The sequence below is a fragment of the Nyctibius grandis genome, chromosome 9 (assembly GCF_013368605.1).
Source record: "Nyctibius grandis isolate bNycGra1 chromosome 9, bNycGra1.pri, whole genome shotgun sequence".
Classification (NCBI taxonomy): Eukaryota; Metazoa; Chordata; class Aves; order Nyctibiiformes; family Nyctibiidae; genus Nyctibius; species Nyctibius grandis.
Window position 1 is genome coordinate 16009524 of NC_090666.1, and position 19278 is coordinate 16028801.

General features: G+C 39.7%; 1 protein-coding gene across 2 annotated transcripts in view; it reads left to right on the top strand.

The window, feature by feature from the left end:
• Positions 1–19278, top strand: part of TLK1 (tousled like kinase 1) — an 82373-nt gene that overhangs the window by 18459 nt on the left and 44636 nt on the right. For both annotated transcript variants that reach the window (XM_068407349.1, XM_068407348.1), the window contains exons 2-3: positions 8717–8835; positions 16519–16590. In XM_068407349.1, the coding sequence (XP_068263450.1) occupies positions 8717–8835; positions 16519–16590 (191 nt within the window). The remainder of the gene's footprint in view (positions 1–8716; positions 8836–16518; positions 16591–19278) is intronic.

The following is a 19278-nucleotide window of genomic DNA, read 5'->3' on the forward strand; positions in this document are numbered from 1 at the left end:
CTTTGTCATGGTTCTGTTGCTCATAGCAGTATTTGCTATGCTAATGCTTCCTGTACGTGGTGCCCATGGAGTTATATTAGAAGTTTGGGAAATGGATAGGTAGATGCCATGTTGAATGTTCTATGCTGTATCTTATCTTCTCTTTATTAATTATTCTATTCTTGCCATATCCTATCATTAATATGGAAAAAAAAAAACCACTGCAAAAATAATGGCATAATAATTTCTGGGCCAAGGAGGGGGAAAAGAAATGATCTGTGAAGAATTCCTTCAGGAAAAGCTAGCATAAAGAAAAGCCTGGCTAAAAACCGACCTGTTATAAGGATTCACATGCCAAATACAACTAAATGTTGACTCATTTTCTGAATAATGAACAGGATCGGAATGAGACACAGCACGCCATTGTTTCATTGAATACTGCAAAAAAGCTTCAGTAGCTTTCAGACCCATCAGGACCATTAATTGTTAGACAGACTTCAGTCTTGAAAGCTGTCATAGGCATGCACGTTATCATTTTTCAGGTTTGGGAAGTAATTTTTAAATGTGCTCAGTCAGTTGGGTTTTTTCTTTCTTTTCCAGTCCTGCTACTGCCTACATTAGTGCTTATCTTTCTTAGGTGCTGTGCTGTACCTCAAACAGGTTGTGTTTACACCTGTGCAATAGGTTTGTTGTCTGTGGTGTTGAAGGAAAGTTCAATTACTTGTATGCAATATGTGGGGAAAATGCTGTCACTCAGAAATAAGAGCTATTGGTTGCTTCAGGAGGCCCGTGCATTGCTCTTGAACCATATGTGGCTTTCAGGCAGTTCAGTTGTACTTTCAAGGGGTAGGATAGGTAGAGGCATTCATCAGAAACGAGACCTCACTGGCTTGCCTTGGACATAGTTGCATGCCTGGTTTGGCCCCAGTTACAATAGAATAGAGCCTTGGGGAGCTATTGTCCTCTCTGTTGCATGAATCACTCCCTGAGCTCTGAATGAGCCATACTGAGTTGCCGTCCTTGTGGCATATACGCACACGCGTGAGTATATGTTGTTGGTTTGTGTCCAAATGAAGGCATTGGTAGGCTACTTGTAAATTCATTTCTTGCCTCTGCTGCCTACGGACATCTGATGAGACACATAATGGCCAAGGGATCCTTAGAACAGGGCGCCTAGCTGAAACACGAAGAGAATTAAACATTCTGAAATTGCTACTCACAAATGTCTCCTAGCTGATCTGGAGTTGGCCCAGGTGGTTTATTCATAAGTCTTTCTTTAAGGCATTAGCAGAGGTTCCCTCAGGAACATATTTCTCTGTAATTCACTTTTCCTTTCCAGGTTGTTGACCAGACAATTGAAATCTAAAAACTGGCAGCTCAGAGATGAAGTCTAAAGATCATTACTTTTTTTTTAGCATTAAAGAATTGATTTCTGTTGTAGAATGATGTGCAGAAAATTACTTGTCTCTCCAGCAGCCAAAGTTTTCTTTGTTTTAGATCAAATTTCTGGACTGTTGAACTGTTGGGAAAAGTGAAATAAGTAATGTTCTAACAGCATTGTAAAAAAGTGAGCTGCGGTCATTTTAAAAAAAACTTCGAAAAAGACTTCCTAAAAGAAATAGACTTCATCTTGGGGAGAGAAGGGACACAGGGAATATTTTCCTGTTCTTTCAGCACCAGAAGAATTATTGTTGATTGATAGAGTCCAGGTAACCCAACAACCTATCCAAAGCGTGCTTCCTCGTCAACTCTTTAGTTCATGGGAAATAGGTCAGAAGTTGTTGTGTTTGGGTTTTTTTTTCTCCCCGTCAGGAAAACTTGTTTTCTCTACTTTGTATTTTAACAATTTTGCATCCAACAATTGTACAACTGTAACCAGCAGACACAAATTTTGTAATATTTGTCAAAAATTGCTGTCTTCTGATGTTTATAGGGAAGGTTTTTTTTCCTTATAATTTTTTAGATTTACCGTAGTTGTACTTTTTTAGGCCAAAATTTGCCAGTTATATTATTTCCCTCTCACAGGTTTTATGTAGACTAAAGCCTGATCTGTCTGCCTGCTAATTATCTGGCTTTTCCCCTCCTTTCTTTCACCCCCCAGCCTCCTGTAAGCAGTAGTCACCTTTTGCTTGCCTGCATCCCTCTGCCCATTCTTTGGGACACAGTCGTTCTCATTTAAGAGGATCAGTTTGTGGAATAAAAACTCTCTTTAGGTTATTAAGAAAAGCATTTTAAGTTCACCTAGGCACCTTAGCAGTGGTAGGGGATGTGTTTGTTAGGAAACAAAAGTGCCTGAATAGAGAAGATAACTTCAGTGAGAAACTATTTTTATACTTTGCTGTGTCGTGTGCTTCAGCATTACCAGCTCAGGTGCTGAGACATGTTGCATTTTCACTGCATTTAAAACGCCTCTTGATGAGTTAAATGGATTCTGTTCTTTCCTGACCCTGGGCTTAGATCTCTCTCTCTCTCTCATTAAGAGTTTCTTAACACTTAAGATCTTTTCAAACGGCTAGTTTCACTTTAACATTGGGATGCGTTTTTCCCCTTTTCTATTGGATCTACTGCTCCAGTTTGACTTCAGCTCCAGTGAAGGTTTTCAATTTGAATGTAGTACCTGAACTTTTTCATGTTACCTGTTGTTTGGAGGTTATAGTAGCTACATAGTCCTCTGTAAAAGTTAATCCTCTTCACTGGAAAGGCAGTGATTTTAAGCATTTTTAAATTTCCAGGTTAAACTTTGGCATGGGTAATCTGTAGCTGTTACTCTGTTAAGTATTTTGGAAGAGCTGGAGCCCTGAGGCCTTCGTAAAGGATGTCCTCTAGGCTTTGGTTAGGTAGCTATTGTTAGGAGGTAAATATAGTTTTGGGATTTTTTTGTTTGTTTTACTTTAAATCTCAGAGATTGTATCTTGCTGTCTGCCCTGTTGACTGCTGATTTAGGTTGGGTGGGACCTTCTTGACTTCTGAGGCCACAGTACTGAATGGCTGTGGCCTTGGGATTGTGATTCAGCTTGGATGGTGATGCACTCCAAAGCCTCCTGCTAAGGGTGGGCTGTTTTTGCTGTTCTCTTGGAATTGAACTCTTCTCAAATTACTGCTGCTTGGCTTTATGCCATCATACTAACATCTCAACTTGTTTTCTTAGCACATTAGTAGTTTTCAAGGCTGTTTCCAATTCTGCTTTTCTGTGATTCCCCAAAACATGCTGTCTAAGAAGGACTATTTCAAGATATGGTTTAGCAACACAGGTCAACTTTGTGGGGTTTTTTTGCTTCATTTCTCAGTCTCACAGCCCAAATGTTCTATTTTAAATGGAACAGGTGTCATTTTTTCCAATTTAAAAATCAAGAAATTTGCATTCAATCCATACAGTTTGGTGTCTTACTGTATTTTGGTTTGCCATGCTTTTTCACTTGATTAGACTTGTATTTTAGAGCTCTATATGTTCCTTCACTGACAACTTGTGCTGAGTTGCTTTATTCCCCATTGGCTTTATAAGGTACTGAAGCATATATAAAGTATAAGCTGTAATAAATAGAAAGTTTTACTGTTAATAGGAAGAGACCTTGATCGACATGATGATGATGTGCTAGCATTTACCTAACTGCAAAATAGTTTGTTAACAAATAGTTTGTTTTCTTGGAGGCAGAAATGTTAGCTTCGTTACCTTGTTTTCTTGGAGAATGAAAAAGTCCTTTCTCGTTGGTTCTGCAGTAAGGAAAGTCCAGAGTTTCAGAAAGATAAGAGAGAAGAATGAAGTTGAGTACATGGTTTGTTGGTTTGGTTTTGTTGTGTTTTTTTTCCAAATGAGACGAGAGTAGTTCACTTAAAAGGAAATATACGTGGATGCAGAGACAAGATTCATCTTCATGTTGGTGAAAGAAGAAAGAAAAGTAGTTGTGTGGGCTTTTTTTTTTTTATGGAGACTGCTTAAGGATTTTAAAATCTGTATTTTTAGTAATTTTCTGTAGTCTGTTTTGCATTTGATATTTTAAAGGTTTCCTTTTATCTGCTGGTACATGTGTATTCTAGAATGACAAAAGCTGTCGTGCTCAATTGTTATGAAATTAAATTATTACAGCATCAACATAATGGGATAAATGCATATTTAGGCTATTCCAAATTGAAATAAACAGTTACTTAAGGACTTTAGGGATTGCATTGCAATGCTGTTAAACAGTGGTTTCTATACTTGGAATGGTTACCATGATTAAAGTCTGGTGTTCATAACCTCAAAGATTGTTTAATAGCTTTAAAGGAATTACGATTTTTTTTTTAAAAAAAAAAAAAAAAAAAGGTAAAAAAAAAAAGCTGTTTTCCAGGCTGCTTTTCTTACCATTTGAGATGTGTGCGCTTTTTTTTTTTTCCTTTATTTTCCCACCCCTCACCCTTGTAGCTGGATGTTAGTTAGATTTACTGATCTAAAGGATGCAACTGTCAGTGAAGAGACTATGTGGTGGTAATATTATCAGTGTTAATGTGAAGTGTTCCTAAAAGTATGCTGGACATAATTCTCATAACATGTGTGTTACCATAGATTCTAAATGCCTACTAGGAGCACACCAGGAAATTCGATTTACGTTTGGGCTATTGTTGAACTATCTTCTTCGCTTCAATAGATAGGTCTTCGTGCTGAAGTATTTTGCTTTGGCATTAAAAGCTGTATACTTGTAAGTCTGTTAAAGAAACCAAACCAAACCAGTATGCCTTTCACTTGAGTGAAAGGTGGTTTGTGCTGGCCTTGAATTCAGGAGAAGGGGACCTCAATCTAATCCGGAGGGTTGTTCTAAGAAGAATCTGGCTTCTGCATAATGAACTTTATCTTCATTGTAGAAAGCTGACAATGTGTGAAGCTGTTGATCTTTCTTCATCTCGAAGCTGTAATTGATTGCCAGATAACCAGAGTTCATTCAGGGTAATAAGAGAGTAGAAAATAAAGGTTGAGTCTTGTAGCTTGATTCCGTATTTAGAGGAAAAGAAAAACATGTCTGATCTGTCAAGCCTTTGTGTTTGCGTCTACGACACTGCTCTGTAGTCTGGCAGTGTTCAAGATAGAGATGGTAGTAGGTGTGTATCTCAAAAGACCTAGTTTTAGGAGGTGAGGACTTCCAGTTGCAGCTCTCTGCTAAACTTTTTGTCCTAAAGTGTCAATTTTACTGAGGTATGAGCAAGTATTTGGTGAAATAACTGGATCTTTTGCAAGTATTTGTATATTTGGAGGTGTGGGGCTTTGGGGTGCAGATGTAGTTGCACTTTATTATTTTCTGGTCACCAATTCTGAAAAATCCAAACTACCATGGAGGATCCTCTTGATTCCTTACATCTCTGTTTTGCTAAGGTAGAATATGGTATAATCGATTATACCAAATACCATGAAAAAGCTTATAAATTGTTTCTCTGAATTTATAACTTTGACTTTTGACATAACATTACTTAACAAATTCTCAGAGGAGTTTGGAGCTCTTTTCAAAACGGTTCTTGCAAAAGTGTCCTTTTCAGGACAAGAAATCTGTATATTTTATATTAGTTTTCAGAGGAGAGGCTGTATGTCATTCTGAAAGATAAATGAATATGTGAGATACCACCACTCCCAAAAAATACAACAGCTATTGGTAAAAATACAACAACTGATAACTTTTTAAAAAAATTACTGGAAGTAGTATTCCAAAATCTGTAGCAGTTACAAGAAATAAAGAAAAGTAGTTTTTTAGGGCTCGTCTCTGAGTTTTGTGTAATCTTCAGGTGTTCTCTTTGGAAGATAGTATAAGTTTGAATGGCAGTGAGTGGTAGGAATGCCAGTCTTTCATTTAGCATCGTTGTAAATATGCTGTAAGTACTTGTGTAACGTGATTGCATGTCTTTTGAGTTAGTAGTCCTTCAGGGGTAGGAATGTAGTTAGTTCAATTAAGAAGTCTTGGGTATATTTTCAAAACTGTAAGTTATGTCGGTCTTGTGGGCAGCAAGGTGTTCTGTGAGCAAGAGAATTTATAAAGTCTGGTGTTTAAAAAAAATAAATTTTTTGTCTGTTACATGAAGTGCCTTAAAGCTTACAGTACCTTTAAAAGTAGGTAACTTGTGCTGACAACTGAAGGATTGTACAGAACTGCGTGTTCTTGAAAAACAGCTGTGTGTCTGGGAGTGAATGGTGTATTTTAAATTACAGCATGAACGAGGAAGGCAGTTTAATAGACCTTCCTAGGATTTGCTCTGTGTTGAAAGAAGGTTTGAATCCAGCTTTTCTGTCTTGGCCTTCAGATCACAAGGATGGCAGAGTATGTGTTGCTTTTTGGTTCTGGATATTTAACAACAAAAACCAAACCAAGACAAAAACCCCAAACATAATAACAAAAAAAATACTCAGGCAGAAATAATGAAGAGAATACAGTGCATTCATTGGCATGTGTAGGCTCTAAAATCTGAGCAGAAAAAAAAAGGACCATATTTCAACTGTGCTGTGGACTACCCCTCTACCTGCTGAATTACCATTCTGACTGGTAAGGTCACCCAGAGGTGCTGACCTATTTAGTACATTAGTATCTAGATGAGTACAGGAGACCTGCAGTAGCAATTTTACCCTGCAGCACTTTGAATGAGCCTTAGCTATCCATAGTGATTATTGCTTTCCCATATTTCATAAAATAATCAATATAGGCTATGGTAGTACCTGTTTCTGTAATATATGCATGGTTTGTAATTGCTAGAATTATGTCGGTAATTTTAAGTAAGCTCTGAATTTCTGTGGGCAGTGGCTATCAAGTAGACTAGTAAATCAAAATATTGCTAGTCCTGCTTCATTAAATGGGTTACTTTGGTAAACTACAATTGGTTATTTCAGAGTGGCATATACTTTTAACACTTTGACTGTGATGAAGCAAAACAATAATCATTTAAACTCACCTGACAAGTCTGATGTGATTAGTTTCTTATGCTTTTTCAAAGCAATACTTTCCCATTAAGGTGTAGATTCCACGCATACTAGGAAAGGTATGCTGTACACGTCTGCCTTTTTAAAAAAAAAACAACAAAGACCAACCCTTATTGCACAATGTGTAAATGTAAGACCTATTTTTTGTGCATATGAGAAGTGTACAATTTGATTTTGAAACTCTTGGGAGCAGTACACAAGCACGTTTTAGGAAGCAAGAGTTTAAAGAGGATTCACTATTGTTCTGCAGTGCGCATACACGTAGTAAACCAGTCTTTACGCCAGAGAGCTTACAATCTAAAATATGTAGAAATTGGAGGAATTTTTACTAGGCAAGTTCAGAAGTGGTGTAAGCCAGCTGCAGTTTCAAACTGGCTAATTCCCCTGCATTGATGGAAAAAAGATCCGCAGCTCCGTATGTGGCTGTGTTTGGGTAAACTCCCCCACCTCCAGAAACAAAATGTGATATCCTCAACCTACCACTTGTGGTTTGATTTTTCAAAAGAAGGCTCTGCCAGCAACACGTTTCCCGAATGTCTCCTTCCTTGACCGTTTTTCTCTTGGTGTGGTTTTCTTCCATCAGAGGAGGTCTGGGTACCGGGCTCTGCAGTAAACAGGCACTGACACCACACTCGCCTCATCTGCCTTCCTGCGGGAACAAGGGCAACTTGAATTAGCCAAATAGCAGAGCCAATGCTTTCCCTATCAGGAGGGTTAGCCGCATGGCCAGGAGTGGCCAAAATGTGTGGTACAGAAAGGCCTGTCTAGTTCTTGAACATTAAAGATTTGTGAGATACCCAAGAGTCGTATAAGAAGGTGTCTCATGTCTTATCAATGGTGAGGAAAGCTATGCTGATGCCTTGGTTGTCAGGATGCTTAGCTGATGGGTTGGTGTTCATAGGAGCACTTAAACTCTGCAAACTGTAGTTCTCATGAAAAGGGAATTCCAAAAGCTGTTTTTCATCCCACTGTTTGAATACACATAGTTATTACTTGCAGTCCTTTCTGAACTGCTCTGTTGTCCTGTGGGACTGAAAAGCACAGACTTGTTAAGTTGTGTCTTAGTTGAAAAAAATGAGATTATATCACTTTATATGGTACTTGAGGGATATGCTATTAAAATAGTGCATAAAGACTTTGGTGTTAAATATCTTATTTAAAAGAAAGCAACTGAAATGTTTCCAACTGAAGATAAACTGAAGTTCAAGTAGTTGAAAAGATAAAAGCAAAGAACGCAGTTTGTGTAAATACGGAAGACTGTCTAGATCATCTTTCAGACTCATTAAACAGCCATAAGTGATTTAAATACAAATTAGAAAGCTACACATCACGTTACAGCCTACTCATGTACTTCTGATTTTCCTTTTTTTTTTCCTATGATTCTTACTTGTTTGTCTTGGACATTGATACGTTGATAGCCTGAACGATTTAAATAATATGGAAAACAAGGGGATTGCAGAATTGGGAGGTTTTATGCTGGAAAGTATTTTGCTCCTGTCAGCTAGTTTTTAATCTATAAATAATTGCCTGGTTGGCGTATCACACGCTGCAGACTCCACGTCTCTTACATGCCTCTAACAGGTTCTAGTTTTCACCAAAATTGACAAGGCTATTCTTATACACAGAACTTTTCCCAAAATTTCTGGAACTCATTGAGTGCATTCGTTATTGGGTAACAGATGGTGAATTATTGTCAAGTTGAGGGCATAAATCCTTTCTCTGCATAGGCCAGTGGTATGTTTGGCTTATTTGTAAAATATTCCACTGCAAATATTAGGGAATATAATGAATTTATTTACCTTTTTTTAGGAGCAATGGATGAGCTTCATAGCCTGGACCCAAGAAGACAAGAATTGTTAGAGGCAAGATTTACAGGAGTAGTAAGTGGCAGCACTGGGAGTACTGGAAGTTGCAGTGTTGGAGCTAAAGTAAGTTCTAAGAGCATCCGGATCTACCATCTTTGAAATACTAATTTATCTCACACTGTCTCACTTGTATATTGCCCATGTGATTTACTTGCAAAAGTACAGGATTGGAAGAGGTTCTCAGGAAAATCCTTGTTAGTCTGTTATTTTGCTTTGTGATAGGATTGTTTATCCTGAACCTATCTATGACGTGGACATTTAGTTGTTCTTAAAACACCAAAGAGTGGGCTTATACAGGCTCTTTTGTGGTGTTGCTCTAGTGTGCATGTGATCAGAGATGGAAGTTTTTCCCAGTATTTAAGTGGAGTTGTCCCTTGTGCAGATGGCCATCTGCTTAGAGTTTGGCTTGAAATAGACACAGGAAGTCTGGTGTGACCTCTGTTTTTAAGATTAAACTTGTTTGAAGACTAATATATCTAGATTAACAAAGTCAAATTCTTTCAACTTTTCCAGACATTTATATCAATTTTACCTACTTCCATTGTAGACTTTCTGCAGTCTGTCTGTTAGTATCTAAACCAGGCTGCAAAACTTGAGGAAAAACCTTATGAACATTGAATAGCGGGGCTTAATTACCTTCCATATGTCATATATTACCCTTCAGTTGATATATTTGCAAAATAAATTTGCCTTTATTACAAATTCTGTTCAAGTTACTAGCTTCAACTTCCAAAACTGATTTCTGCAATAATATTGCCTAGCCAGAGGTACTTAGTTTTGTATTTGTGCATTTGATTTGATTTGGGTCTGTTTAACCTGGAGAAGAGAAGACTGAGAGGGGATCTTATCAATACTTACAGATACTTTAAGGGCAGGTGTCAAGAGGATGGGGCCAGACTCTTCTCAGTGGTGCCCAGCGACAGGACAAGGGGCAACAGGCACAAAGTGAAACATGGGAAGTTCTATCTAAATATGAGGAAAAACTTGTTTACGTTGAGGATGACAGCACTGGAACAGGCTGCCCAGGGAGGTTGTAGAGTCTCCTTCTCTGGAGATATTCAAAACCCGCCTGGACGCGACCCTGTGCAATGTGCTCTAGATGAACCTACTTTAGCATGGGGTTGGACTGGATGATCTCCAGAGGTCCCTTCCAACCCCAATCATTCTGTGATTCTCTGATGATTCTGTGATTCTGTGAATGTTCTTCACCACGTGTAGTGCTTAATAAACTGACGTTAAAAAGATATAATACTAATTTTTAAGGCACATTTCACCCATGACCAAAGCACTTCTGAATTCTTTTTCTGCAGTGTTTGCAGTGTCCTTATATTTTAAGTATTTTGCGGAAACTTGGTTAGTATTTTTCATTTCCTGTTCCACATTTTAATTACCAGTCTAGATTAGAGAACAAAATACTACTTGATAGCAGACGTTGATGAGATTTTTGGAGATGTGTGATGTATTGATGACTATTAACAAATTATAAAGAATTGAAATCAGTGCATAGCAATCTTCCATCATAACTTCTTAATTTGTTTTTGAAAGTGATATGAAGGTAACTGTCACAAAGATGTAAAAAAGATGACATGTCACTTCTGTTACTACCATCTTAACCAAGAAGTGAGTTAAATGGTCAGGGGAAGGAATCAGGTTGGATTGACACAGTGTGGTTGATGCACTGTTGTTATCTCTTTTTATTTAATTGCCTTCTGATTATGACTGCAAAAATGTGTACTTGCCATATCTTATGATTAAAATTAGATAGAGGCAAACCCAGTAATTCTGGCCTATCTTTGTTTCTTTTTTCCTTGGATTCTCTAGTACTACTTACTCCCCTAATTTATTAGCTCACTGTAATTGCTAAGGTAATTGTTTGTAATTCAGATGATTATTTGTCCTTTTTCATTACTAGATCTGTACCTTCTTTTAACTTTTAATGTATTTATAAACCCTTCTATTAATTTTTGATACAGCTGTGTTGGTCCCTTACCTTATTGCCAGTCTTTCCTTCTCAGAATCTGTCTACTGCTATATGTGTAATACATTTTCTTTAAAAGTCATTATCAAGTTTCTCCGTGTTCCTTTTCTTCAGACTTTGATCCCCTGTGAGTCACTGCTTACCATTTCCATAAATCTCTTCAAGTCTGTTGTTGTCTGTTGTTCATCTGATTTCACTTTTAGCCAAATTATATTCCACTTCCAGGTTCTTGGTTTGTTCATCCAAATTAGCCAGAAAAAATGAAATTTAAAACAGCTAATTTCCTTTTTTCACTCTACCATGTAAAATATAAATTTCTTGTCCCTGACACATTCCAAGATCTGTTTGAACAGATAACTGGATAAAGCGTTTTTTTTAATACTACCATATACTTTGGTAATTATTTGCAGAAGATGATACTACCACTGTATTCTGATTGGTTCAGATCCTCACCTAAGACACTGTTCTTCTTACCTTTGACCAGAAATATTCCACATATGATATTCAGTATATAGTGCAATATCTCTTCTTTTTCCTGCTTACTTTTTTTTTTGGTTTGGGAGGCAGGAGCGTAGAGGGGAATACCAGTATCTAGTCGTGTGATTTGTCCCACCATCAGTAAAATGGCAATTATATCAGTTCTGTTTGTATTTCTTATTTCTGTATCCAAGCAGATAACATGAAGTGTAGTAGCTGATCTGGGCTGTGTTTGGAATATGCTTTTTTTTTTAAAATATAGTCTTCATTCTTGGTGGGGGATGTTGAGAGAGGCTTATCTGATTTTTATTAAAAAACTTACTAAAACCTTTTTGATCTGATGTGCAGAGGTAACTGGGAAAATATGATGTATAAATATGATCTCCATTGGTCTGCTTTCACTTTGAAGGCAAAAATGAGAAAACTTCCTTTTCGCATACATACCCGAATCCACACGTACCAAATACTGGTTTACCTAACCTAGCAAGACAATACAGAGCTTGCAGCTGCACTTACTGGTTATTTTTGGAAATATTCTAGGTCATTATTCTTCTAGTAATTAAATTGAGATGGACTCTTACTTATTGGGACTACTATTTTGAAAGCTTACCCTTATCTACTGTTTTGCTGAAGAGTTTTGGAATGGTTGGGAGGAATAAAAGCCCATCATCTTTTTCAGTAAGCAAGGGTGGAAATACAAATGTAGGTTGCTGAGATTATTGTCTTAGCTGACTCCGATGACCAGATACTGAGGCATCGCAAGGAAGAACTACATATAGGCATTTCTATAGTAGAGACTGCTTGGGGAGGGGAGCACACATGGAAATTTTGTGGGTTTAGCTAACATTTCTCCAGAAATTTTAATTCAGAGATGATCTAGTTATTCAGAAGATGTCACAGATCAGTATTGTCCTGCGAACTGATGCAGTGCTGGAATTAGTGCTTTGAAGCAAGCTGAGTGTTTGCCTTGGAACTAATTGTTGTTTCACTTCAAAGTATTTGTTCCATCTTCCTATATGGAAGAGAATAATCCAGCAGTGTAAAATTTTTCTTCTTGTAATAAAAAGAAGCTCAACTGATGTTGGCATTTTTTGTTATGTGAATGTGGAACAGACTCTTTCAATAAAAAGTCCTTGTTGCCATTCTGTGTTCAAAAGATCTGAATAAATCGGCCTTAGAAAATTTCTAAATAAATACTGTGACTTGATACTATTTCACAGGTTTTTTTCTTTTTTTTTTTTTCTCACTAGTCTAAATTTGTTACTTTGGGGGAAATGGTTTGTTGTAAGAATGTAGAACAATATCGTCAATAGGTTGTAATTTTCTGTCAATGAATGGATTAAAAAAAAATAATCTCTACAATAGTAGAGTTTTAGTGGTTGGAGACTCCTTCCTAAAGGGATCTGAGGGCCCAATATGCAGAGCTGACCCCCATCACAGGGAGGTCTGCAGCCTGCCTGGAGCCCGAATCAGGGATATCACCAGGCAACTCCCCAACCTGGTGAAGGCCACAGACTACTACCCCCTGCTGATCTTCCAGACAGGTGGGGAAGAAGCTGCATCCCGTAGTCTGAGGGGGATGAAGAAAGACTACAAGGCCCTAGGACGGTTGGTGAAAGAGTCTGGAGCACAAGTTGTTTTCTCCTCCCTCCTTCCATTTTCAGGTGATGACGTGGGATGGAATAGTAGGATTCTCTCTATTAACGCCTGGCTACGAGACTGGTGCTACAGGCAGGGCTTTGGGTTCTTTGATAATGGCTGGTTTTATAAGACAACAGGCGTGACAGTGATACATGGGAAAGGCTTATGTCGTAGGGGCAAAAGGGTTCTGGGACAGGAATTAGCAGGGCTCATTCGGAGAGCTTTAAACTAGATTCGAAGGGGGATGGGGTAGTAGCTGGGCTTGCACCACTGGGGCAACGCTCTAGTGTTGAGGTAGACCAGGAGGCCTCCCATCCCCCTGGGGTGAAATCAGGGGGTGAATCTGGGATGAAATCGGTGTGCCCAACTCGCTCCCTGAAATGCCTGTACACCAATGCACGCAGCATGGGGAATAAACAGGAGGAGTTAGAAATCCGTGTTCGGTCGGGGGGCTATGATCTACTGGCAATTACAGAGACTTGGTGGGATGCCTCGCATGACTGGAATGTGGTCGTGGATGGCTATGTCCTGTTCAGGAAAGACAGGCCGCTAAGGAGAGGTGGTGGAGTTGCTCTTTATGTGAGTGAGCAGCTAGAATGTATTGAGTTCTGTCCAGAGGCGGATCAGGAGCGAGTTGAGAGTTTGTGGGTGCGAATTAAGGGGCAGGCTGGCAGGGGTGATACTGTTGTGGGTGTCTATTACAGGCCACCGGATCAGGATGAGGAGGGTGATGAGGCCTTCTACAGGCAGCTGAGAGCAGTCTTGCAATTACAGGGCCTGGTTGTCATGGGGGATTTCAACTACCCTGGTATTTGCTGGGAGGCCTACTCAGCCAGCCATCCCCAGTCCAGGAGGTTCCTCCAGTGCGTTGATGATAACTTTCTGATGCAAATGGTGGATGAGCCAACTAGGAGAGGAGCGCTGCTGGATCTTATCCTCACTAACAAGGAGGGTCTGGTTGAAGCGGTGAAGGTTGAGGGCAGCCTTGGTTGTAGTGACCATGAGATGGTAGAGTTCAGGATCTCATGTGGCAGGAACAGAATAGCTAGCAGAATCACAACCCTGGACTTCAGGAGGGCCAACTTTGGCCTTTTCAAGCAATTGCTAGGGGAAATCCCATGGGACAGGGTACTAGAAGGTAAGGGGGCCCAAGATAGTTGGTTAGCATTCAAGGACTGCTTCTTCCGAGCTCAAGATCAGAGCATCCCAACAGGTAGGAAGTCAAGGAAGGGTACCAGGAGACCTGCATGGTTGAACAGGGAACTGCTGGGAAAACTCAAGTGGAAGAAGAGAGTGTACAGATCGTGGAAGGAGGGGCTGGCCACTTGGGAGGAATATAAGTCTGTTGTCAGAGGATGTAGGGAGGCAACTAGGAAAGCTAAGGCCTCCTTGGAATTAAACCTTGCAAGAGAGGTCAAGGACAACAGAAAGGGCTTCTTCAAATACATTGCAGGTAAAGCCAACACTAGAGGCAATGTAGGCCCACTGATGAATGAGGTGGGGGTCCTGGAGACAGAGGATAAAAAGAAGGCGGAGTTACTGAATGCCTTCTTTGCCTCTGTCTATACTGTTGGAGGCTGTCCTGAGGAGCCCTGGACCCCTGCGGCCTCAGAAGAAGTCAGGATAGAGGAGGAATCTGTCTTGGTTGATGAGGGCTGGGTCAGGGACCAATTAAGCAATCTGGACGTCCATAAATCCATGGGCCCTGATGGGATGCACCCGCGGGTGCTGAGGGAGCTGGCGGAAGTCATTGCTAGGCCACTCTCCATCATCTTTGCTAAGTCGTGGGCAACGGGAGAGGTGCCTGAGGACTGGAGGAAAGCGAATGTCACTCCAGTCTTCAAAAAGGGCAAGAAGGGAGGACCCGGGTAACTATAGACCAGTCAGCCTCACCTCCATCCCCGGAAAGGTGATGGAGCAACTTGTCCTTGGTGCTGTCTCTAGGCACATCAAGGATAGGGGGATCATTAGGGGCACTCAGCATGGCTTCACCAACGGGAAGTCTTGCTCAACCAACTTGATAGCCTTTTATGAGGATGTTACCCGGTGGATAGATGATGGTAAAGCTGTGGATGTGGTCTATCTCGATTTCAGTAAAGCGTTTGACACGGTCTCCCACAGCATCCTCGCAGCTAAACTGGGGAAGTGTGGTCTGGATGATCGGGTAGTGAGGTGGATTGTGAACTGGCTGAAGGAAAGAAGCCAGAGAGTAGTGGTCAGCGGGACAGAGTCCAGTTGGAGGTCTGTGTCTAGCGGAGTTCCGCAAGGGTCGGTTCTGGGACCAGTTCTATTCAATATATTCATTAATGACTTGGATGAGGGATTAGAGTGCGCTGTCAGCAAGTTCGCTGATGACACAAAGCTGGGAGGAGTGGCTGATGTGCCGGAAGGCTGCGCAGCCATTCAGAGAGACCTGGACAGGCTGGAGAGTTGGGCAGGGAGAAATTTAATGAAATATAACAAGGGCAAGTGTAGAGTCCTGCATCTGGGCAAGAACAACCCCATGTACCAGTACAAGTTGGGGGCAGAGCTGTTGGAGACCAGCGTAGGGGAAAGGGACCTGGGGGTCCTAGTGGACAACAGAATGACCATGAGCCAGCAGTGTGCCCTTGTGGCCAAGAAGGCCAATGGCATCCTGGGGTGTATTAGAAGGGGTGTGGTCAGCAGGTCGAGAGAGGTTCTCCTCCCCCTCTACTCTGCCCTGGTGAGGCCGCATCTGGAGTATTGTGTCCAGTTCTGGGCCCCTCAGTTCAAGAAGGACAGGGAACTGCTAGAGAGAGTCCAGCGCAGAGCCACGAAGATGATTAAGGGAGTGGAACATCTCCCTTATGAGGAGAGGCTGAGGGAGCTGGGTCTCTTTAGCTTGGAGAAGAGGAGACTGAGGGGTGACCTCATTAATGTTTATAAATATGTAAAGAGCAAGTGTCATGAGGATGGAGCCAGGCTCTTCTCAGTGACATCCCTTGACAGGACAAGGGGCAATGGGTGCAAGCTGGAACACAGGAGGTTCCACTTAAATTTGAGGAAAAACTTCTTTATGGTGAGGGTGACCGAACACTGGAACAGGCTGCCCAGAGAGGTTGTGGAGGTTGTCTCCTTCTCTGGAGACATTCAAAACCTGCCTGGACGTGTTCCTGTGTGATATGGTCTAGGCAATCCTGCCCCGGCAGGGGGATTGGACTAGATGATCTTTCGAGGTCCCTTCCAATCCCTAACATTCTGTGATTCTGTGTGAATAGCCTAGTATCTGTCTTGGAGAAAATTAAACCCTCTTTTTCTTTCAAAAAGGAAAATTTTTAGTAGTCTCCAGCACTTTCAGCAACATTGGCTTTTTTAGCCCATTCTGTGGAACCATTTCATAGGGTTTTTCATTGGATATTTTGCTATTCCCAAATAAGACTGAAACGTTTGTGAATGTTCTAGGGTTTTACTTGGCTTAAAAGCAATTGAAAGAATTTACTGTGCCCTGTCAAAACATCCACCTGTCAAATTTCTTTTCCCCCTTGTAAGTCACAAGTGCACTATAATAAATTTTTCCTTGCAAGCATGAAATTTTATTACTGTTTCTTGTTATAACTGTGAGTGATAATAGTGGATTAGCTGTTTTATAAATCTGTATATAATGTTTGGTATTTTATTTGTCTTGGTAGGCCTCAACAAATAACGAAAGTTCAAATCACAGTTTCGGAAGCTTGGGATCTTTAAGCGATAAAGAATCAGAGGTAAGTATACAGGACAGATTCATTATTACCTCAGAGTTTAATGCTAACAAGTCATAATTTTATATTCCACTTTGATGCCTAATTTTATGTAAAAGCTTTTGAAGTAAAATGCCACATAGACAGCTATATAGGAAAAAGCATACCTTACTAAAAGATACCATCTCTTGGAGGAGGAGACGTGACTTCATGAAAGTTTCTTTGGATTTTTGGTCATGAAACCAGCTGCTTCTGCTTCTTTATTATCTATGTAGTTGTGCTATGAGGATACATACAGCTTTTGGAGCTGAAAATGCTTAAACAGTTTGCTGCCTTTTGCTTAATAAGTACTACGGTTTTCATCAGCACAGATAAACTTTGAATAGTCTTTGGCTGCATCTGTGAAAATACTCTAGAAACTAGTTTGCTATGTTTTCTTTCAAAATACGGATTTACTCCACGGTCAGACAGTAGCTGTCATCTGCATTTGCAAAAGCTGCAGTTGTCACTGTGTATTTCCTTACCTAGTACCACTTCATATCACCACATCCAAAAAAGGATTCATACTCTTATTAGGTTTTAATGTGCAGACTTCCCTGGAGTAGATTTTCCTCTTAGTGACCAGCACTGATATAGTTGCACTAATGCAGCTCTTACAGTTTACCTTTTTTGGGGTCAGTGAGTCCCTCTGACAGTTTTGCCTGTGTACATCACAGATTGCATCGATAAGATTATACCTGTTGTAAGCAAGAGCGTATTTCTAGCCCAGGCTAGACCTGTGTTTGAGTATGTGTCATGCTGGAGGGAGGGTTGTTTCGAATGTGCTTTCGATGTTATTTTCGCATGTTAAAGCTTTATTTTGGGGCCTAGTTGTTCATTCACTCAGTCACTACAAGAGACTGACTGATGTTTGCTTTTATACTGGGCTAACCAGCAAGTGAATTTAATTGGTTCCCAAGACCGATACCTTATAAATAAATGTTGTGTATATGTGATTTCGTGTTTTCCTCTTTGAAAAAGGCTCTGCTGTGGTTTTTTTTCCCCCTTGCCTTTCCCAGCTGGATTTTCCTTTCAATTGTGTATAGACAATTTTCTTAACCAGAAGAGTCTGCCTGCCTGTTGTTTTTCTTCATGGCTTTTCCTAGAATTACTTTGGGCAGTGTTGCAGTGATGCAGTTCTGATGTAGGTGTGGGAATAAAAATGTGCTGCAGTAGCTTGAAGGTTATGATGCATTATTGCAGTTCTTTGACAGAAGAACGTGTCTGTGAGTAGTCGTGATCTCAGAACACTGACTATATGTGTAATAACTTTTTGGTGCAAAAAATGTTATTTCACAGTTGTGTACATGATACGGAGGTAAGGTTTTTCCAAGGCATGTAAGTTTGAAAGTTCAACCCGTGTCTTCAGTCTCTGCACACTGTTTTAACCTCAAGCCGTACTTGTGGGTAGGGATAATTTATTTTTAAAAAAAAATCCTAAAACTTGTATTCTAAAGCAGCAATAGACTTGTTTCCTAAAAAGTCCCTGCACAGATCTCCAGTGCACAGTGCTCCATGTTTCTTATGTGTTTTCTGAAAGATGAGTTTTAATGACATTGAATAATGGAATATGATTTCTTGACCCATTTTCAGAAGTTGTCGGTTGTATTCACTTAAATTGTGATTGTAATACCAAATATGTTAATAAGTTTTTAGAGTTTTGTTCTTAAAATAACATCTGCTTACTTATATGCTGTAATCCTCTAAAACGTACATTTTAGTTCTTAATATTGCAAACAGGTTGTGGGATTTTTTATGTGTTGTTTTTTTTTTTTTAAAGGTGTGACAGTGAAGGTTTCATAATAATAGGGAATTCCTCTTGTGGATGGTAGTGTAGAAATACAAAGACTTATTCATATGGGAGGCAGTGCCATCATTTGATGTTGAGAGAGAGCTGTTGTATTACGATAGATTTTAGAAGGGGGAAAAAAAGTCTAAATGCAAATCTCAGAATTCTGGAAATTAATTTCTAGCAAGAATGTCAATTTCTGATCAAATTGTGATGGTACATTCATGTCCTCATTCTGTGCTTTCATCACTAAGTGGCACATTAAAAGAAAAAAAGTCACGCTTAGTTTTCAAAACAAGGCAGGCTTCCCACACGCACACCCCTTTTTTTGTTTGTTTGTTTGGTTGGTTTTTTTCCGGTGTGAATTTTTTCTTTTTTACTTTTTGCACACAGGATTGCAGAAAATACAACTGTTAGAACTGTAGTCTTTTTTTTTCCTGTATGATGGATATATGAAGAGGGGCAACTTATCTGAATAATAGTTTTAATCGAGATACTTTACAGAGGTAAAGTTTGATCTGCAAAATAACTTGAAACCAGGCTTTATTCTGGATTCAGTTCAGCATTGTGAGTGATAAACATTAGCTGGATGTTTGATCTTGATATCCAGACCTGTATTCCAGTTTCTTTTTAAATGGATATGTTATTTTTATTTTATTAAATGCTTTGTTGCTGTGGCATATAGGTCTTAATTTGAGTTTGTATTAGCTACCTGTAGTTAAGATAAATCCGAAGTTGGCTACTTCAGGTTGTGAACAAGTGCTTCTGATAGTTTTTCAGTATTTTGGCCTTCCCCATCATTCCTCATTAAAATAGATTACTCCTTGTTTTGGTTACAAATACATTCTTTTATTTATAACTAGTATTTTCTATTCTCTGTACAT